The sequence below is a fragment of the Bombina bombina genome, chromosome 4 (genome assembly GCF_027579735.1).
Source record: "Bombina bombina isolate aBomBom1 chromosome 4, aBomBom1.pri, whole genome shotgun sequence".
NCBI classification, from domain to species: domain Eukaryota; kingdom Metazoa; phylum Chordata; class Amphibia; order Anura; family Bombinatoridae; genus Bombina; species Bombina bombina.
In genome coordinates, this window is record NC_069502.1 from 360648393 (window position 1) to 360671453 (window position 23061).

General features: G+C 41.4%; 1 protein-coding gene across 1 annotated transcript in view; it reads left to right on the forward strand.

The window, feature by feature from the left end:
* The window catches only part of SERPINI1 (serpin family I member 1), a 229498-nt gene that overhangs the window by 94936 nt on the left and 111501 nt on the right, over positions 1 to 23061 (forward strand). Inside the window, exon 5 of the mRNA XM_053710113.1 lies at positions 8603 to 8807. Within this exon, the coding sequence (XP_053566088.1) occupies positions 8603 to 8807 (205 nt within the window). The remainder of the gene's footprint in view (positions 1 to 8602; positions 8808 to 23061) is intronic.

Genomic DNA, 23061 nt, shown 5'->3' on the forward strand with positions numbered 1-23061 from the left:
AACAATAATAATACAAAATAACTATGCAGACATGGCACAAATACAAATGGGGAGCCAACAATCTCAACCCATAACATGTTGCAATAGCCAGACATGTGTCATTCAAACCAAAAGTTGCCAAAGTTGCAAAGCCTATGAATATACCATATGGAACACTCTGAGTTGGAATGGATATAAAACAGACGAGAAATTACAAAAAACAGTTGTAATCATTTAACAGGATCACGCCAGAGAGAGAAGAAGTGATGGGACATATATATATATCCCCCCTCCCTTCTCCCCTTCTCAAACAGTCACACTCCAAACTCCACTATGGTGAAGACCAAAGAGCTGTCGAAGGACACCAGAAACAAAATTGTAGACCTGCACCAGGCTGTGAAGACGGAATCTGCAATAGGCAAGCAGCTTGGTGTGAATAAATCAACTGTGGGAGCAATAATTAGAAAATGGAAGACATACAAGACCACTGATAATCTGGGGCTCCACGCAAGTTCTCACCCAGTGGGGTCAAAATGATCACAAGAACGGTGAGCAAACATCCCAGAACCACACGGGGGGACCTAGTGAATGACCTGCAGAGAGCTGGGACCAACGTAACAAAGGCTACCATCAGTAACACACTACACCGCCAGGGACTCAGATCCTGCAGTGCCAGACGTGTCCCCCTGCTTAAGCCAGTACATGTCCGGGCCCGTCTGAAGTATGCTAGAGAGCATTTGGATGATCCAGAAGCGGATTGGGAGAATGTCATATGGCCAGATGAAATCAAAGTAGAACTGTTTGGTAGAAACACAACTCGTGTTTGGAGGAGAGAGAATGCTGCGTTGCAACCAAAGAACACCATACCTACTGTGAAGCATAGGGGTGGAATTATCATGGAATTATCATGCTTTAGGGCTGTTTCTCTGCAAAGGGAACAGGACTACTGATCCGTGTACATGAAAGAATGAATGGGGCCGTGTATTGTGAGATTTTGAGTGCAAACCTCCTTCCATCAGCAAGGGCATTGAAGATGAAACGTGGCTGGGTCTTTCAGCATGACAATGATCCCAAACACACTGCCCGGGCAACGGAGTGGCTTCGTAAGAAGCATTTCAAGGTCCTGGCGTGGCCTAGCCAGTCTCCAGATCTCAACCCCATAGAAAACCTTTGGAGGGAGTTGAAAGTATGTGTTGCCCAGCGACAGCCCCAAAACATCACTGCTATAGAGGAGATCTGCATGCAGGAATGGGCCAACATACCAGAAACAGTGTGTGACAACCTTGTGAAGACTTACAGAAAACGTTTGACCTCTGTCATTGCCAACAAAAGATATATAACAAAGTATTGAGATGAACTTTTGATATTGACCAAATACTTATTTTCCACCATAATTTGCAAATAGATTCTTTCCAAATCAGACAATGTGATTGTCTAGATTTGTTTCCACATTTTGTCTCTCATAGTTGAGGTATACCTATGATGAAAATTACAGGCCTCTCATCTTCTTAAGTGGGAGAACTTGCACAACTGGTGGTTGACTAAATACTTTTTTGCCCCACTGTATATGTGTATTTATGTGTGTGTGTGTGTGTGTGTATATGTATGTATATCTGTGTATATTTCCTTCTTAATATGAGGAAAGTCCACTGCTTCATTCCTTACTTGTGGGAAATACTGAACCTGGCCACCAGTAGGAGGCAAAGACACCCCAGCCAAAGGCTTAAATACCTCCCCTCATCCCCCAGTCATTCTTTGCCTTTCGTCACAGGAGGTTGGCAGAAGATACATAGTTCCTTTATGGAGGGTAGTACTCTTCGGAATGGGACTGGAGTTTTAAGTAGTCTTGTCAGCCTCTCAGTGAGAGCATTGACGGATGTTGGAGTCTGGAGAGGCAGAGAGAGTCTTTCTGTGAACGCATCCAGACTCGTATTAACAGCTCCTAAGCAATCAGTGTTGACGAGTTTCACTGCCTGCTTCTATTACTCAAGTCTGTCAGGAGCGATGCTACAAGATTGTCAAACTTAAGATTGTTTCTTTTTTTATACACATTTGATAACGCAAGAAGACAGGGTGTGACCCCTTTTTATCTGAATAGAATTGAGGGTTATTGTCTCCGGAAGGAGATTATTGAACAGGAGGGATTAATCACATATTTTAAATATTGTGTTTATGCAGTGACATGTGTGAGATGAGGCACAGGCAGATGCTGGAACATACAGGTTTTACTTTCATTTTGGAGCGTTTACGCAGCCCGTTAGGCTTGGCGCTTTTAGTGGTGCAGGGGCGGTCCTGCATGACGCACCACGTGACCGGGTGTGGTCACAGTGATTCTCTTCTTCCTGACCGTGTGGTGTCTGGAGATGAAGCGGTTTCTCTCTTGGGCCTGAGGGTACTCCCTCTTTACCTAAATCTAATGCCTGTCTATATTGTGAGGAGGCCACGGTATACCCGACCTTCTCAATTATGTTCCACATGACTTGATAAAGTAAGCTTATCAAAGAAAGGTAATATGTTTAGTACTACTGAGCCATCTACCTCTGTAGAGTCTCTGTCCCATGAGGTGCGCACCCTATAGTCATATCCTACTACACATGCAGCTTCCCGTAGCACTCCTATTCCTCCATTTGGAGGGGCCCTTTTACCACCAGACTTTACTGAACAGTTACAGATAGCAGTGTCTCCTGCCTTTAGTGCTTTACCTCGCCCTGCTAGGCGCAAGCGAAAGGTTAAATATTGCTATCCTTCCCAGGGGTCATCCACTAGCTTATTGGATTTATCTGATACAAGATTATCCGATGATGAAGATGCGTCTTATACTTCAGAGGATGCTCTTTCTGGGTCGGAATCTGCTGCCTCTAAGCCTTCAGCTGCGGAGGAACCAGACTTTAGATTTAGGATTGAGCACTTACGCTTTCAGCTAATGGAAGTTTTGGCTACTTTAGAGGTTCCAGAACCTAAATTACCTGAGGAACCTTGTATTCCTAAATTAGATAAGGTCTAGGACAGGGTTGTACCACAGACTTTCCCGGTTCCCGTAAAGATGGCAAACATTATTAAGAATAAATGGGAAAGACTCAGTTCTTCTTTTTTCCCCTTCTTCCTTTAAGAAATTTGTTCCCGGTTCTGGACTCTCAGTTGGAGTTGTGGGGTTCCATCCCTAAAGTAGACGGTGCTATCTCCACATTTGCTAAGCTCACTACCATCCCATTTGAGGATAGCTAGTGGTTCAAAGAGCCAATGGATAAGAAGCTGGAAACTCTATTAAGAAAAACATTTTAGCACACGGGATATTTGTTTCAACTGGCAGCAGATGTTGCTGCAGTTGTGGGAGTGGCTTATCTGAGTTGATCGAGGTGGAGGGTTCCCCCGACAAGATCCAAGAAAGATTTAAGGCCTTAAGGGTAGCTAATTATTTCATTTGTGATGCAAATTTGCAGATTATTCTCCTGAATGCCAAGGCTTCAGGTTTTTCTGAGATATGGCTAGGTAACTTCTCACAAAAGAGAGGGGAGAGAGAGAGCAAAAGAGAGAGGGGGGATAGAGAGAGAGCAAAAGAGAGAGGGGGGATAGAGAGAGAGCAAAAGAGAGAGGGGGGATAGAGAGAGAGCAAAAGAGAGAGGGGGGATAGAGAGAGAGCAAAAGAGAGGGGGGATAGAGAGAGAGCAAAAGAGAGGGGGGGAGAGAGTAAAAGAGAGGGGGGGGAGAGAGCAAAAGAGAGTGGGGGGGGAGAGAGAGCAAAAGAGAGTGGGGGGGAGAGAGAGCAAAAGAGAGAGGGGGGAGAGAGAGCAAAAGAGAGAGGGGGGGGAGAGAGAGCAAAAGAGAGGGTGGGGGGAGAGAGAGCAGAAGAGAGGGGGGGGGAGAGAGAGAGCAAAAGAGAGGGGGGGGGAGAGAGAGAGCAAGAGAGAGAGGGGGGAGAGAGAGAGCAAAAGAGAGGGGGGGAGAGAGAGAGAAAAAGAGAGGGGGGGGGAGAGAGAGCAAAAGAGAGATGGGGGAGAGAGAGCAAAAGAGAGTGGGGGGGAGAGAGAGCAAAAGAGAGGGTGTAGAGAGAGAGCAAAAAAGAGGGGGGATAGAGAGAGAGCAAGGGGTGGGACTGCTGTACTACAAAAAATGGCCCGTGTACACAGGCGTTGGGACTAGTGTGTGTGTGTGTGTGTGTGTGTGTGTGTATATATATATATATATATATATATATATATATATATATATATATATATATACAACCAAAAGAAGAATTGTGCAGACAACGGTCAATGTTGATAAAACTTCATCTTTATTGTTGAAAACATAAAAGCACTCCAGGGGTCAACACAAGTACACAACACGAGTGTCCGCTAACATGTTTCGGCCCTCAGGCCGTAATCATAGCTAAAGGACTGTGCACCTGTGTTTCTTAAAAAGCAACAGGATCTCTTTGATTGGTTAAAAATAAAGAACATGTTGTGTAAAGGTTAACCCTATGGGAACCAACTTTAATTTACATACATATATATATGTGCGTATATTGCCCATCTTAGAACTTAGTTAGATTAGTACTTAATAACCGACGTTATTACATGAATTTACTTTACTAATTGCGCTTATACAAAATGGAGATTCATTGTGAACTTAATAAACAATATTAAACATTAAATGTAACAATGCATTAAAGTTCATTATAAAATTCATAATTCTATAATACCATACGATATTTATCGACAAGGTAATCTCGCTAGTATACAATTTGAGCAATGCAAAAAGTATGTTTCTTAAACGTCAAATGTTATGAGCCTAGAATATTAGGAAAGTAAACTAAACTAAACTATCATCATATACGGTACCTACATGGTGTAACACAGAAATGTAAGAAAGAGTTTATTTTCTAGAGCATACTATGTGAAATCCAGATTGCTGAAAACTTAAATTGTCAGCTAAAAAGGGGAGGGAAGGAACATTAGAAAAATATATATTGAAGTATTAGACCATCATTAGAGACAAACCCTTCAGAGTGCACTCTACATAGTGCAATGCAGGGAACCAGGGGCGCCTAGAGAATATATATATATATATATATATATATATATATATATATATATATATATATATATATATATATATAGTACTGTAGTTAAACTGAAACATGGACACTTTGTAATGTTGCATAGTTATAGCAATAGACTATGTGTGCCTAGAGACTATACCAAATCACAAAAGTGTTATTTGGCAAGAATAAAACAGACCACTGCACAAGAGGGAAGGGACATTACTCCCAAAAATTGATCAAGTCATATTCCGAATTTAAACCGTTGGGTACACGTGTTTGCAATTTAAAAATCCAGAACATTTCCCTCTTCTGCAGTAGCCTGTCTCTGTTGCCCCCTCTAGGTGGACAGAACACTCTCTCAATAGCCTGCCACCTAAGTGTTTCCACACTTTTCTGGTGAAATTTCGCAAAATGTTGCACCAAAGGAGTGGATGCAACACCTGCCTGGATTGTGGACAAGTGATTTCGGATACGTACTTTCACCTCAGTGGTCGTGAGCCCAACGTATTGTAGATGGCACATAGTGCAACTTAAAACATAAACTACATACGTGGAGGTGCACTTAAGGCAGGACTGTATGGAGTAAACCTCTCCAGTAACTTCTGATCTGAAACTATCAGATTGTAGTACATATTCACACACCCTACATTTATTCAGGCACTTGAAGATGCCTTTATGGGTCAGCCAGGAGCTCTGTCCCTGGTCAGTCTTAGGTAAAACAGAGGGAGACAATAAATTACCAAGTGTAGTTGTCTTCCTATAAGAGCAACGCAAACCTTGAGCAATGCAGTGCTCCAGTTTGTCATCAGCCGCCAAAAATGAAAAATGTTTCTTGATAATTTTACATATATCTGTATATTCCTGACTGTATTCAGTAACAAAAGTCACTCCCTTATGCTCTACTTTGGACCTATTATTAATGCCATCCTTGTTTAAAACCGCAGACCTTTCTAAAGGATCCACTTGGCTCCTGGCCTTCCTAATCACTTTGGTATTGTATCCTCTGTTTTTTAACCTTTTGGTCAAATCGTCACACTGTTCAGTGCACTTTTTTGGCAAAGAGCAGTTGCGTTTGACCCGAATAAACTGGCCTTTAGCCACAGCAAACGGTACATGCCTAGGGTGACAGCTTCGTGCGTGCAAAAGGGTATTCCCTGTTATGGGCTTCCTATAGATTTCTGTCTCTACCTTTCCATCCCTTGTACCTGTAATAGTAATGTCCAAAAAGTTTATCTCATTATCCTGTAGATCACACGTGAACTTAATTCCAATATTATTGGAGTTCAAGTATGTGATAAAAGACATAAACTGTAACTCACTTCCACTCCACACGAGCAGTAGGTCATCTATATAGCGGCCATAAAAGTAAATATGCTCTCTGAAGGGGTTTCCATCCCCATAGACGTGGGACAGCTCCCACCAACCCATAAACAGGTTGGCGTAAGAAGGGGCAAACTTTTTACCTAATACCTGTGTGTGGCTTGATACATATAAATCTGCTGTTCTCTAGAGCTGTGAATTACTTGCTGTCGTTTGCTGTCTATTACTAATGTACAGAGCGTGTAAAGGGGGGATTTCTACTGGATCATTACTTTTGCTACCTATTGGTTTATGAACGTTGTATCCTCCGGAGTCAGAACTTTGTTTCAATATTTAAAGGCTTAAATATTCTATTTTGAACATTCTTTGGATGTTGCAGTTATCTTACTTTACTGCCTATATATATATATATATATATATATATATATATATATATATATATATATATATATATATATATATATATATATATATATATATATATATATATATATATATATATATAAAATTTTATTTTTATTTATTTTTCTCTTCTTTGCTAAAACACTCCAAATCTGTCAGATTGCGAGGGCATCTCCTGTGCACAGCCCTCTTCAGATCACCCCACAGATTTTCGATTGGATTCAGGTTTGGGCTCTCGCTGGGCCACTCCAAAACTTTAATCTTCTTCTGGTGAAGCCATTCCTTTGATTTGGATGTATGCTTTGGGTTGTTGTCATGCTGAAAGATGAAGTTCCTCTTCATGTTTAGCTTTCTAGCAGAAGCCTGAAGGTTTTGTGCCAATATTGACTGATATTTGGATCTGTTCATAAATCCTGCTACCTTGAATAAGGCCCCAGTTTCAGCTGAAGAATAACAGCCCCAAAGCATGATGCTGCCACCACCATGCTTCACTGTGGGTATGGTGTTCTTTTGGTGATATGCAGTATTGTTTTTGCACCAAACATATCTCTTGGAATTATTGCCAAAAAGTTCAACCTTGGTTTCATCAGATCATAACACCTTTTCTCACATGCGTTTGGGAGACTTCAGATGTGTTTTTGCTCAATTTAGCTGGGCTTGGATGTTTTTCTTCGTAAGAAAAGGCTTCTGTCTACCCCAAAGCCCAAACATATGGAGAATACGGGAGATTGTTGTCACATGTACTACACAGCCAGTACTTGCCAGGTATTCCTTCAGCTGCTTTAATGTTGTTGTAGGCCTCTTGGTAGCCTCCCAGACCAGTTTTCTTCTCGTCTTTTCATAAATTTTGGAGGGACATCCAGTTCTTGGTATTGTCACTGTTGTGCCATATATTCTCCACTTGATAACTGTCTTCACTGTGTTTCATGGTATGTCTAATGTCTTGGAAATTCTTTTGTACCCTTCTCCTGACTGATACCTTTTAACAATGAGATCCTTCTGATGCTTTAGAAGCTCTCTGCGGACCATGGTTTTTGTGTAGGACGCGACTAAGAAAATGTCAGGAAAGACCTACTAGAACAGCTGAACTTTATTCAGAGTTAATCAGAGGCACTTTAAATTATTGCAGGTGTGTGATGACTCTTACTTAACATTGTTTTGAATGTGTTTCTTAATTCTGAACACAGCTACATCCCCACCACATTATTTATTTATTTTTTCGTTTACCTCCCTCCGCCTTAAAGATTTCAGTTTTTCAATTGAGTTGTGTAGTTTATAGGTCACAGTAAAGGTGGAAAAAGTTCTGAAATTATTTCTTTGTCTAATTTTTTTTCATCCCAGAAACTAGAAAACTTTTTATATATATATATATATCATATTTTGTCATCATTTTTTGTTAATTGTGGTAGATAAAGGGACAAAAGTAAAATTCTGTATTAAAAAAAGACCATTTTATTTATTACATTCTCTCACTATGCTGCTAAGGTGTTAAAATCGGATCCAATTCTTATGCTGCTCAGCCAATCAACAACTGCATACATATGTAGGCTGCATTCGGCTGCTCAGCATGCTAGGTGCACAACGTTTAATATGAGTTTAAACACATTGTGACAAAATCATAGTGCCTCAAAAAAATAAATTAAACTTTAGAAACATTTAGCAAGTTGTTTTCACAAGATTAGAAGAGGTAAAAATATCATCAGGGTAATGTCAGAGCAGAGCAAAACCTAGAACTGCTTTTGCTGGTGAGCTTGTGTAGTTCCACTGAAAATCTTCCATAGCCAATTTGGTTTGGTAACCCTGTCATAAAACTATACATAACATATATGTTTAGTGGTGTCCTTTCATTTTGTTGGCTAATATTACCTTTTCTTTCAGGGGAGTTCACTGATGGCTCTAATGAAGCAGGAGGAGTGTATCAAGTCTTGGAGATGCCATATGAGGGAGATGAAGTCAGCTTGATGATTATCCTCTCCAGGCAGGAAGTTCCTCTTGCTACACTTGAACCCTTGGTCAAACCCACTCTTATTGAAGAATGGGCTAACGCTGTAAAGAAACAGAAAGTAGAAGTTTATCTGCCAAGGTAAGTTTGTTCTAAAAGCAACATTCTCCTGCTATTGTTTAACAAGAAATAGGAGTCTTTCGGCTAATCTGCCTACAACACTCTGTTTTAAAGTGTAGCTTTATTAGGTGTTACTTGAGATTTATTTTTACCTTCTCTCTTCTCTCTTTCTCTTCTCCTCTTCTCCTCTCTCTCGTATCTTTCTATCCTTTCTTCCTCCTATATTTCTCTTTCCAAATTCTTTCCCTTTATGTATTTTTTCAATTTCTTCCCCATTCCCCTCTTTCTCTCTCTCTCTCTCTCTCTCTCTCTCTCTCTCTCTCTCTCTCTCTCTCTTGTGGTCATGCAAATTATTGATATATATTTATATTATTTGTTTTTTAGCTCTAGTTGGCAGATCTATAAATATAGATTTATTTAGATAACGCAATAACTTGCTTTATTAATTAATAATGTGTCTAGCACCTCCCAGTAGACACTTTTCCATTTGTGCGCTTTCTAGTCACACAACATTCAATCTGTTCTATGTATGATATATATATATATATATATATATATATTGATTGATTGATTTAGATTTGTAGCCTTTTTTTAACTTAAAATACATAGTAATTGATTTTATGCCAAATAAGAAACAGATATTCTCTTTATGCAAGGATATCCAATTGTATGTGTCTGTCTGCGACTGCATATATTAAGAAAGCACAAAATTGCACATAATTTATATAACTGATTAACTTCAGGCATGTCTGCAAAACATTTGTAACGGTGCTTTGGAAAATTTTATAGCCTCTATTTAATTTGTTGTGTTCTATAAACATTATTTTCAATAACATTTTAATAACCTTGTTGATCTCAAATGTTGTTGTATTTATTTTGTATTTTGCACCTTCTAAAATGAATGTAGACACTGATGAAGGCTGTTGTATTGAATCTCATCTATAACATTGTCTAAATAAATACATTAAAAATCAATTCGTTTGCTAGTACTTTGAGTTCACCCCTTGCTTTCTATCATCATGATATACAGGGTTCTGTAGGATAGCAAGATTGAAATTTGATGTAGCGATTCTGTAATTTCCCTACTTAGGTTTGTAAGATTAACTGCTGGTTTCAACAGAGCCGGCTTTTGATTAAAATGCATAAGCAGTGGAGAATCTTATCAAAGCACTAAATAAACAGTTATAAATATTTATATCTACTTACTAGAGTAGACATGCTATGAAGTGTAGCATGCAGATAATGTCCACTGAGAAATGAGACGCCACAGCACAAGAGTGATAACTTCTATTTTCCCTAATCCCTGGCAACCAAACACAAGAAGGAAACCAATTTTGTGAAATTTTAAAGTAAGTCCTGCATTAAAATGAAAGGACTTACTGATGTGAAGTAATTTAATCTTTATCTGAAGCACAGTTTGGGTACAATATTGTAGCCAAGTTAAACATATTTGAGTAACAATTTAAATAGCAAGGCCATGGCTGTGGGTCACCCCTGAAAGTAAACTGCTCTATAATGATCGTTCTTTTGTTTGTTTGTTTTAATCTTTAGAGTTCCAATTTTAAGTTTTTGATGCATGTCGCTAGCTAACGTGCTTCTTCACAGCCATATGCTACTGAACACTGGTGTTCACTATTTCACTATAAATTAACCCATGTTGTAAGAAGTAGTTCCTGAATACTATATAGCTTTCCCCTCTTCGGTTTATAGCAGTTTTCCTCATAAGATAGGGAGAGTCCACGGCTTCATTCCTTACTGTTGGGAAAAACAACACCTGGCCACCAGGAGGAGGCAAAGACACCCCAGCCAAATGCTTAAATATACCTCCCACTTCCTCATTACCCCAGTCATTCTTTGCCTTTCGTCACGTTAGGAGGTGGCAGAGAAGTGTCAGATTCGGGGAGTCCTGAAAAAAGGTATCTGCCCTTCGAGATAGATCTGGAGTTTTAAGTAGTTATGTCAACCTCTCAGTGAGAGTATTGTTGAAAGTTAGTCTGGAGATGCAGGGAAAGTTTTTCTGCAAAACCATCCAGACTACTGCTAACAATAATTGTTGACTAGTTTCACCTCCTGCTTTCTCTCACTCAAGTCCATGTCAGGAGCGCTGCTATAAGACTGTCACACTTGAGAGGCTGTTTTCTGTTCCACAGCATGGATCCTGGAGGTAAGATTGTTTAAATTTTTACACATAAAATGCTATAACAGGGTCTCAGTGTGGTTCCTTGATACCTTGATAGGATTCCTGGGTTATATCCTTTGAAGGGGGTTTATTGAAGAGTTGGGGTTAATTAATCAGTGTATTATTTACATGCTGATTTGTGTAATTTTTTTCTTGGGCTGATAGACTGTGTTTTTGGCTGGAACAAACAGGTTTCACTTTTAAGTTTCACTTTCTTCTGTTATGTGTGATCAGTCCACGGGTCATCATTACTTCTGGGATATAACTCCTCCCCAACAGGAAATGCAAGAGGATTCACCCAGCAGAGCTGCATATAGCTCCTCCCCTCTACGTCAGTCCCAGTCATTCTCTTGCACCCAACGACTAGATAGGATGTGTGAGAGGACTATGGTGATTATACTTAGTTTTTATGACTTCAATCAAAAGTTTGTTATTTTAAAATAGCACCGGAGCGTGTTATTACTTCTCTGGCAGAGTTTGAGGAAGAATCTGACAGAGATTTTTTACTATGATTTTAACCGGAGTCGTTAAGATCATATTGCTGTTCTCGACCATCTGAGGGAGGTAAAGGCTTCAGATCAGGGGACAGCGGGCAGATGAATCTGCATTGAGGTATGTGGCAGTTTTTATTTTCTGAATGGAATTGATGAGAAAAGCCTGCCATACCGTTAAAATGACATGTATGTATACACTTCAGTATTCTGGGGATGGTATTTCACCGGAACTACTGTGTTAAAGGTCACTAATCCTTTTAATAACTATTCTCATGTTAAACGTTTTTGCTGGAATGTAGAATCGTTTACATTGCTGAGGTACTGTGTGAATAAATATTTGGGCATTATTTTCCACTTGGCAGTTTTTTGCTTTAATTGTGACAGTTTCGTTTCTCTTCACTGCTGTGTGGGAGAGGGAGGGGCCGTTTTTGGCGCTCTTTGCTACGCATCAAAAAATTCCAGTCAGCTACTTTTATATTTCCTGCATGATCCGGTTCATCTCTGACAGATCTCAGGGGTCTTCAAACTTCTTTGAAGGGAGGTAAATTCTCTCAGCAGAGCTGTGAGAATTCTTATAGTGACTGTGTATAAAAAACGTTGTTTTGTTTTCTTATGTACAAATTTAATTAGTGTTGTTTTTTACTAATGGGAACAAACCTTTGCTAAAAGTTGTGTTGTTTTAAAGTTTGATGCAATAACTGTTTTTCAGTTCATTATTTCAACTGTCATTTAATCGTTAGTACCTCTTTGAGGCACAGTGCGTTTTTTTTTTTTTTTTTTTTTTTTTTTTGCTAAAAAAGATTATAACCAAGTTGTAAGTTTTTTTACTAGTATGTTAAACATGTCTGACTCAGAGGAAGATATCTGTGTCATTTGTTCCAATGCCAAGGTGGAGCCCAATAGAAATTTATGTACTAACTGTATTGATGCTACTTTAAATAAAAGTCAATCTGTACAATGTGAACAAATTTCACCAAACAGCGAGGGGAGAGTTATGCCGACTAACTCGCCTCACGCGACAGTACCTGCATCTCCCGCCCGGGAGGTGCGTGATATTTTGGCGCCTAGTACATCTGGGCGGCCATTACAGATAACATTACAAGATATGGCTACTGTTATGACTGAAGTTTTGTCTAAATTACCTGAACTAAGAGGCAAGCGTGATCACTCTGGGGTGAGAACAGAGTGCGCTGACAATGCTAGGGCCATGTCTGATACTGCGTCACAGCTCGCAGAGCATGAGGACGGAGAGCTTCATTCTGTGGGTGACGGTTCTGATCCAAACAGATTGGACTCAGATATTTCAAATTTTAAATTTAAATTGGAGAACCTCCGTGTACTACTAGGGGAGGTCTTAGCAGCTCTCAACGATTGTAACACTGTTGCAATACCAGAGAAACTGTGTAGGTTGGATAAATACTTTGCGGTACCGGCGAGTACTGACGTTTTTCCTATACCTAAGAGACTAACTGAAATTGTTACTAAGGAGTGGGATAGACCCGGTGTGCCGTTCTCACCCCCTCCAATATTTAGAAAGATGTTTCCAATAGACGCCACCACTCGGGACTTATGGCAGACGGTCCCCAAGGTGGAGGGAGCAGTTTCTACTTTAGCTAAGCGTACCACTATCCCGGTGGAGGATAGCTGTGCTTTCTCAGATCCAATGGATAAAAAATTAGAGGGTTACCTTAAGAAAATGTTTGTTCAACAAGGTTTTATATTACAACCCCTTGCATGTATCGCGCCGATTACGGCTGCGGCAGCATTTTGGATTGAGTCGCTTGAAGAGAACCTTAGTTCCTCTACGCTAGACGACATTACGGACAGGCTTAGAGTCCTTAAACTAGCTAATTCTTTCATTTCGGAGGCCGTAGTACATTTAACCAAACTTACGGCTAAGAACTCAGGATTCGCCATACAGGCACGCAGGGCACTGTGGCTAAAATCCTGGTCAGCTGATGTTACTTCTAAGTCCAAATTACTTAATATACCTTTCAAGGGGCAGTCCTTATTCGGGGCCGGTTTGAAAGAAATTATCGCTGACATTACGGGAGGTAAGGGCCACGCCCTACCTCAAGACAAGGCCAAAGCTAAGGCTAGACAGTCTAATTTTCGTCCCTTTCGGAATTTCAAAACAGGAGCAGCATCAACCTCCACTGCACCAAAACAGGAAGGAGCTGTTGCTCGTTACAGGCAAGGCTGGAAGCCTAACCAGTCCTGGAACAAAAGCAAGCAGGCCAGGAAACCTGCTGCTGCCCCAAAGACAGCATGAACCGAGAGCCCCCGATCCGGGACCGGATCTAGTAGGGGGCAGACTCTCTCTCTTCGCCCAGGCTTGGGCAAGAGATGTTCAGGATCCCTGGGCACTAGAGATCATATCTCAGGGATACCTTCTAGACTTCAAATTATCTCCCCCAAGAGGGAGATTTCATCTGTCAAGGTTGTCAACAAACCAGATAAAGAAAGAAGCGTTTCTACGCTGCGTACAAGATCTGTTAACAATGGGAGTGATCCATCCGGTTCCGTGGTCGGAACAAGGACAAGGGTTCTACTCAAACCTGTTTGTGGTTCCCAAAAAAGAGGGAACTTTCAGGCCAATCTTAGATTTAAAGACTCTAAACAAATTCCTAAGAGTTCCATCGTTCAAAATGGAAACTATTCGGACAATCTTACCCATGATCCAAGAGGGTCAGTACATGACCACAGTGGATTTAAAGGATGCTTACCTTCACATACCGATCCACAAAGATCATCACCGGTATCTAAGGTTTGCCTTCTTAGACAGGCACTACCAGTTTGTAGCTCTTCCATTCGGATTGGCTACGGCTCCAAGAATCTTCACAAAGGTTCTGGGTGCCCTTCTAGCGGTACTAAGACCGCGAGGGATTTCGGTAGCTCCGTACCTAGACGACATTCTAATACAAGCTTCAAGCTTTCAAACTGCCAAGTCTCATACAGAGTTAGTTCTGGCATTTCTAAGGTCGCATGGATGGAAAGTGAACGAAAAGAAGAGTTCTCTCTTTCCTCTCACAAGAGTTCCATTCTTGGGGACTCTTATAGATTCTGTAGAAATGAAGATTTACCTGACAGAAGACAGGTTAACAAAACTTCAAAATGCATGCCGCGTCCTTCATTCCATTCAACACCCGTCAGTAGCTCAATGCATGGAGGTGATCGGCTTAATGGTAGCGGCAATGGACATAGTACCTTTTGCACGCCTACACCTCAGACCGCTGCAATTATGCATGCTAAGTCAGTGGAATGGGGATTACTCAGATTTGTCCCCTACTCTGAATCTGAATCAAGAGACCAGAAATTCTCTTCTATGGTGGCTTCATCGGCCACACCTGTCCAGGGGGATGCCATTCAGCAGGCCAGACTGGACAATTGTAACAACAGACGCCAGCCTACTAGGTTGGGGCGCTGTCTGGAATTCTCTGAAGGCTCAGGGACTATGGAATCAGGAGGAGAGTCTCCTTCCAATAAACATTCTGGAATTGAGAGCAGTTCTCAATGCCCTTCTGGCTTGGCCCCAGTTAATAACTCGGGGGTTCATCAGGTTTCAGTCGGACAACATCACGACTGTAGCTTACATCAACCATCAGGGAGGGACAAGAAGCTCCCTAGCAATGATGGAAGTATCAAAGATAATTCGCTGGGCAGAGTCTCACTCTTGCCACCTGTCAGCAATCCACATCCCGGGAGTGGAGAACTGGGAGGCGGATTTCTTGAGTCGCCAGACTCTTCATCCGGGGGAGTGGGAACTTCATCCGGAGGTCTTTGCCCAAATACTTCGACGTTGGGGCAAACCAGAGATAGATCTCATGGCGTCTCGCCAGAACGCCAAACTTCCTCGCTACGGGTCCAGATCCAGGGATCCGGGAGCAGTTCTGATAGATGCTTTGACAGCACCTTGGAACTTCAGGATGGCTTATGTGTTTCCACCCTTCCCGCTGCTTCCTCGATTGATTGCCAAAATCAAACAGGAGAGAGCATCAGTAATTCTAATAGCACCTGCTTGGCCACGCAGGACTTGGTATGCAGATCTAGTGGACATGTCATCCTGTCCGCCTTGGTCTCTACCTCTAAGACAGGACCTTCTGATACAGGGTCCATTCAAACATCAAAATCTAACTTCTCTGAAGCTGACTGCTTGGAAATTGAACGCTTGATTTTATCAAAACGTGGTTTTTCTGAGTCGGTTATTGATACCCTGATTCAGGCTAGGAAGCCTGTTACCAGAAGGATTTACCATAAAATATGGCGGAAATACCTATACTGGTGCGAATCCAAAGGTTACTCCTGGAGTAAGGTTAGGATCGCTAGGATATTGTCTTTTCTACAAGAAGGTTTAGAAAAGGGTTTATCAGCTAGTTCCTTAAAGGGACAGATTTCAGCTCTGTCCATCTTGTTACACAGACGTCTGTCAGAAAATCCAGACGTCCAGTCCTTTTGTCAGGCTTTAGCTAGGATCAAGCCTGTGTTTAAAGCTGTTGCTCCACCATGGAGTTTAAACTTAGTTCTTAACGTTTTACAGGGTGTTCCGTTTGAACCCCTTCATTCCATTGATATAAAGATGTTATCTTGGAAAGTTCTGTTTTTAATGGCTATTTCCTCGGCTCGAAGAGTCTCTGAGTTATCAGCCTTACATTGTGATTCCCCTTATCTGATTTTTCACTCAGACAAGGTAGTTCTGCGTACTAAACCTGGGTTCTTACCTAAGGTAGTCACTAACAGGAACATCAATCAAGAGATTGTTGTCCCATCCTTGTGTCCAAATCCTTCTTCAAGAAGGAACGTCTTTTACACAATCTGGATGTAGTTCGTGCCCTCAAGTTCTACTTGCAGGCAACTAAAGATTTTCGCCAAACTTCTTCCTTGTTTGTCGTTTACTCTGGACAGAGGAGAGGTCAAAAAGCTTCTGCTACCTCTCTCTCTTTTTGGCTTCGTAGCATAATACGTTTAGCCTATGAGACTGCTGGACAGCAGCCTCCTGAAAGAATTACAGCTCACTCCACTAGAGCTGTGGCTTCCACTTGGGCCTTTAAGAATGAGGCCTCTGTTGAACAGATTTGCAAGGCTGCAACTTGGTCTTCGCTTCATACTTTTTCCAAATTTTACAAATTTGACACTTTTGCTTCTTCGGAGGCTATTTTTGGGAGAAAGGTTCTTCAGGCAGTGGTTCCTTCTGTATAATGAGCCTGCCTATCCCTCCCGTCATCCGTGTACTTTTGCTTTGGTATTGGTATCCCAGAAGTAATGATGACCCGTGGACTGATCACACATAACAGAAGAAAACATAATTTATGCTTACCTGATAAATTCCTTTCTTCTGTTGTGTGATCAGTCCACGGCCCGCCCTGTTTTAAGGCAGGTAAATATCTTTTAAATTATACTCCAGTCACCACTTCACCCTTGGTTACTCCTTTCTCGTTGATTCTTGGTCGAATGACTGGGACTGACGTAGAGGGGAGGAGCTATATGCAGCTCTGCTGGGTGAATCCTCTTGCATTTCCTGTTGGGGAGGAGTTATATCCCAGAAGTAATGATGACCCGTGGACTGATCACACAACAGAAGAAAGGAATTTATCAGGTAAGCATAAATTATGTTTTCATTTTTGAAAGTGTTGCACAGCTCTTTTCTTTTTAAAGACACGATGAGTCCACGGATCATCATCCATACTTATGGGATATTCACCTCCTGGTCAGCAGGAGGAGGCAAAGAGCACCACAGCAGAGGTGTTAAAGGGACACTCAATCAAAATTAAAATGTAACTATTCAAATAGAGCATGCAATTTTAAACAACTTTCTAATTTACTTCCATTAACAAAATGTGCACAGTCTTTTTATATTTAAACTTTTTGAGTCACCAGCAAATACTGAGCATGTGCAAGAATAAGTGTGTATGCATTTGTGAATGGCTGATTGCTGTCACATGGTACGTGTATGCATTTGTGATTGGCTGATGGCTGTCACATGGTACAGGGGGAGTGGAAAAATACATAACTTTTAAAATTGTCAGAAAAAAAAATCTACTACTCATTTGAAGTTCTGACTAAGTGCTATTGCATTGTTTTGTTAGCTTGCATTTGTTGATTATGCTAATCTACAGTGTTGACTGGTCCTTTAAATAGCTCCTTCCTTCCCTCCCACTCCAGTCATTCTCTTTGCCTACGTTAGTTATAGGAAGAGGTAAAGTGAGGTGTGATTAGATTCTTCAATCAAGAGTTTATTATTTTTTTTATTTTATTTATTTTTTTTAAATAATTTTTTATTGAGGTTCAGAAATAAAAGGCATACAGACTTCTTCAAACCATCAGAAGCGATAAATACAGAGCAATGTTAAAATATAAAATATAACATAAATTACATGCCATACAATCTTTGAGCCTTATAATGTGCACAAGAGGCCACTTTTGGACCTCATATAGAGCATAGAGAGGGTAAAAGGCTCCTTTGGATGCAGGAGACCACTCATGAGTCTCAACTGGGGAACCTCGATTTTAGTTTAGGACTTTATAGCTGGGCAGTCTGTTGAATAACATCAAGAAGTGGTAATTTCAATTAATAGCATGAATAAGGATGTATACAACAAATTAAATAAAATTAGATTCCTGGAACAAGCTAGGTATAATAGTGTTAGAAGTATACATCATAATAAAAATTGTCAGTGCTGACCAATCTGAATAAAAAAAAAAATACTAATCACAGGACCTTTTGGGAAACAAAATGAAAGTGTAATTGCCAAAGATATTACTCAACACTGATATGCAGCATCGACCATAGAGTCTGTTATGAGGGTATCCTTCAATGTATTTGTAGCTATCAAACAGACCAGCCCTAGTATAGAAATTGTAGTGTATTCCCTTCGATTTATAGGCAGTACTTGTCTGCTCAACTTCAAAATCTGTTAGACAGTAAGATAGAAATAGGAAAGTCTATTGCTTAAGTCACACACACTCTACTCCCTACTTGTCCACTAACCAATCATTAGGCAAATTGTGGGGGCTAGGTTAATGAGCACCGTGAGGAGACATACTATTATAATAGCCCACAAATGATTTTAAGCACCTCAAATTGGGATGTAGGTCTGCAAAGGTGATAATATGAAAAGTATACACAAACTTGGCTGTATTCTAACTCAAGCCTTATTTCGAACCTCCTACAGGTAGCAAGGCCAGCTATAAAGCTATGCAACTAGTGCACCGCCCCGGCCGCAGGCAGCACATCACTGCGCAGTGAATTAATGAGAGCAGCATGAGGAGTAGTTAGCTAGCACCTACCTTAGGGTTTATTTAATCTTTGGAAAATAACTCACTGATTGGTATCTGCAGTTGTAATCTGTAGCATAAGGCTGTGGTTTGCTAACACTCCAAGCAATATAAAGCTTGCTGAGTAATAAGGGAATCCCCTGTCCTGCTATTGACTCTAAGCAAAGCAAGATTAACTGCGTTTTGGTCTTACAAGTCATAACCAGGTAAGGTGCTGTGAGGGAATTTCTATGACTGCGTAAGGGCACAAAATGGAACTGTGTACACATGCAAAAACAAGCACAATCATGAGGAAAGTAAAACTTGACTGAACTTAGAAATAAAGCCATAATATGGTCAAAGGACTGCTAGGACATTTAACTACAACACATATTATTAGTATAGAATGTTATAACAGAGGGAGTCTAACACGAAACTGTGTAGAAAAATAAAGTTTGTAGCGTGAGTCTGTTTACTTGCGGTGGGTTCTGGATCTAGCCAACTCCAATGCGAGTCCCCCTGACGGAGTCAACTGTATCAGCCAGATGCAGAGTTGTTAAAAGACAGAACCGTGAGTAAATATTGACCAAAGGGCAGTATCCCTGTCTCCGGATATCATCCCAGTCAAACCGCAGTGGATCGATGTACCAAGGGATCTTTGAGAGCTGTCCGGACTCTGAGGAGCTCAGCGAGTGCGCCCGTATGCCGGCCTGATCTTGGGGTGAGTGTTCAGTAGAGGCTCCCTTGCATATGTTTTCCTCAGAAGGTAGAAGGGCTGATTGTGACACCTCTCTGCCGCTTTCGCTAAGCTCTGCATAGGTTTCGCCTCTGCCGGTAAACTATTCTGTTATAGTCGCTGCGATCGCCCCATGACTCATAGAAGTGAGTCTTATCCTCTTCCTCCAGGGTAGATATAGTGCGCTGAGGCCCCCGAGCACCGCTGCTTATGTTATCGCCAGAGCAGGCTTGGTTAGGGTTGATGAAGGTTGTTGGATTGCTTTTAAATCTCCAGGGTCAAAAGCAGCAGCCAATGTTTCTTCTAGTGCAGCGTGGTGGGCCGAGAGACGACTGCTCAGTTCCCTTAAAATGGCATTGGCACTTTTCATGTCCATGTTGATCCTCTGCAAAGATATTTAGGTCAGCACATTAGATAGGGTATTATGAGTGAACTCATGCAGTTTCTGACATCCAGCACTTCATGCCACTAACGACAAGGCCCAGAGGTGCCTCGCCGGGGGGTGTTGAAGAAGGCCTCAACCTTCTATTGTGCTCCGGGCACTCAAAACTGCAAACATCTCTTCAATTTCGGGCTCATCAGATGCAGGTTCATAAGCTGGTTAGAGAGCTGTTTATGTATCTAATATATGAGCTGTTTGTAAAGTTATTTCAGGTGAAAATAGATAAAATGCAGGAGCAGAGTGGAAAATGCAGCCTATCATGGCTGCCACCCGGAAGTTCCCCCCAGAGTTTATTATTTTTAAAGTAGTGCAAGATTGTGCTGCTTTGTTCTAGGGTGTAGCCGTAGTCCAGATCAGTCTCTTCAGTAGAGCTTTTGGTGGCTGTAAAACAATGGGAACTGGTGGGACATAATTCTCACTGCGCCTCCCATACATTGATGCTGCCCTTATCCTGATGGCCTAAGCAAACTTAACTCAGGCTTTATCATCTTCCACAGGGCTATGGGAGGGAGAGGACCTCTTAAACCTGCTGGACTGTCCTGCTGTCGGGCAGTTTAAGGTAAGTGCTGACTTCTTTTTATTCTGAGAATAACAGGAAAAAGACTCAGAGAAAAGTGAGCACTTGGTTATTCATTTGAGGCTCAATATGGGGCTCTTTATTATGGGACACATAATCTCTCTCTGTGTATAGAGGTGTCAGCTGTATAGAATCAGTCCAGGATTGGACCCAACTGTTTGCGTGAAAAAATAAACACACGCTAGCACACTGAGAGGAAACAAGGACGTGACCCACTCAGGAATAAAAATGAGCAGGTTAATTTGTAGAAAAAGAAAACTGTACTCACAGATGCAGGTATTCGGTTGGAATTGTAAAACAGGCAGATGATATGGCAGTTGAGAGATCAAATGAAGCAGTTGACAATGTCCCTTTAAGTACAAGGATGAGGCAGCAGATTGGTCAGGCAAAGCAATGGTCAATGTCCCTTTAATCAAGTATAAGGATAAGGCGGCAGAGTGGTTAGGCAAAGCAATGGTCAGTGTCCCTTTTAATCAAGTATAAGGATGAGGCGGCAGAGTGGTCAGGCAAAGCAATGGTCTATATCCCTTTAATCAAATACAAGGATGAGGCAGCAGAGTGGTCAGGCAAAGCAATGGTCTGTGTCCCTTTAATCAATTCAAAATGTACTCGCAAGCCAGAAGCAGGAATGCAACAACAAACGGGCACTGGAGCGATGTCCCGCCAAGGCTTTTAAAAGCCAAATGACGTGAAGGGGGCGGAAACAGGAAGGCCGCGTCACGTTGCTAAGCAACATGATGCTCAGTAACAGAGAGAGATCCATGAGCCGCAGCGACACGGCGATGATCAGATCATGACAAGAGGGTTCAGTTTTCAATGACAGCTTATGTACAGGCACTTGGCTGGGGATTAAGCATTTTTCCCTATTGGTTTATTTTTTTGCTAAAATGAAAGCCGGTCTGTTTGAGTGTATTACTAATGCCCACGGTGGGCGGGGCTACCTTTTGCACGCTTTCTAATTACGCTGTGCAGTGTGTGGTTTGCCTAGTACACAGGGCTGTTCAGGATTTGCTGTGGGGCACCATTTTACTCCCTTTCATCGGAACAGTGATTACTTCAGAGTCACATTGGAACCGCATGTCAGAAGAGCAAACGGTTTGTAGCAGTGTGGAAGCCATCCTCTCCTGCAGCGCTGGGACTTAGCTGGAGGATCAGTTGGCAGGTAGGCCCATCAGCAGAGCTGCTGAGGTGTAGAGGTGTCGGAAGTGTTTAGGTTGCTTAATTGAGGATACGTTTTTTTATTTTTTAAGAAAAATTGTCTGCCTTTAACATTTAAAGTCACAGTATCACTTTTTTTTTCATTTCAAATAAAATTATCTGTATAAATTTCATTTTTTTTCTTTTGGAGTCACAGTTGTTTTTTCTTACAGTAAAAAACGTTTGGGCCAGTAGCAGTTTATAATAAAATATTTTTATTTTTTTTGTGCTTCAGTATGGACATAGGAGCCATGCAAGATGTTACTTGCTCCATGAGTTTGGATGCCAATGTGGAACCACCAATTCCTTTTTGTCCCCCATGTATTGAGAGGGCTTTAAGTTATAGAGAAAAGATTTTTCATGAGCAAAATTTTTCTAAAGCGCGTATACTTCTCAGGAGTCTAATGACGAGATTCAGAGTATGCCGCAGCTTTCTCCCCAAGCGTCCCAAACTTTAACGCCCGCATAAGCAGTGCCCTGTACTTCTGCTCTAGCACCTGCTGGAGTTACTTTAAAAGACATAGCTGCGCTTATGTCTTCCACAATTTCTGATGCGTTGTCTGCTTTTCCTATGCTACAAGGCAAGCGTAAGAGGAAAGACAACCATGTTATCAGTGAGGTTTCTGATGCCATGGTGGCAGTCCCAGGAAACTGAGATGGAGGGTATAGAGGTTCTATCAGAAGGCAAAATTTCAGACTCAGATAGTTCATTGCCTTTGACTGATTCAGAGGTTGTCTCTTTCAGATTTAAACTAGAACACCTCCGCCTGTTACTCAGGGAGGTTTTGGTTACCTTAGACGACTGTGATTCCACAGTAGTAGGTGCTCCTGCGAAGGCGAGTAAATTGGACAGATATTTCGAAGTTCCTACTTACTCATATGTTTTTCCAGTTCCTAAGCGAGCTTCGGAGATTGTTTCTAAGGAATGGGAGAGACCAGATATTCCCTTCTCTCCTTCTCCTATTTTTAAAAAGATGTTTCCTATAGCTGAAGCTGTCAAGGAAGCTTGGCAATCGGTTCCTAAGGTGGAAGGGGCTATCTCCACCTTAGCCAAGCGAACTACTATTCCTATTGAGGATAGTTGTGCCTTTAAAGACCCCATGGACAAGAAGTTGGAGGGTCTACTTAAAAAGATTTATGTTCACCAGGGTCTGCTATTGCAGCCGGCTGCGTGCATTGCTACTGTCACTAGTGCGGCAGCTTATTGGTTTGATGCTCTGTCCGAGTCTCTTAAGACTGAGACTTCTTTAGAGGAGATCCAAGATAGGATTAAAGCTCTGAAGTTAGCCAATGCTTTTATTACGGATGCTTTTCTGCAAATTTCTAAATTGGCAGCTAAAAGTTCAGGGTTCTCTATCCTAGCCCGCAGAGCCTTATGGTTAAAACCTTGGTGTCATCC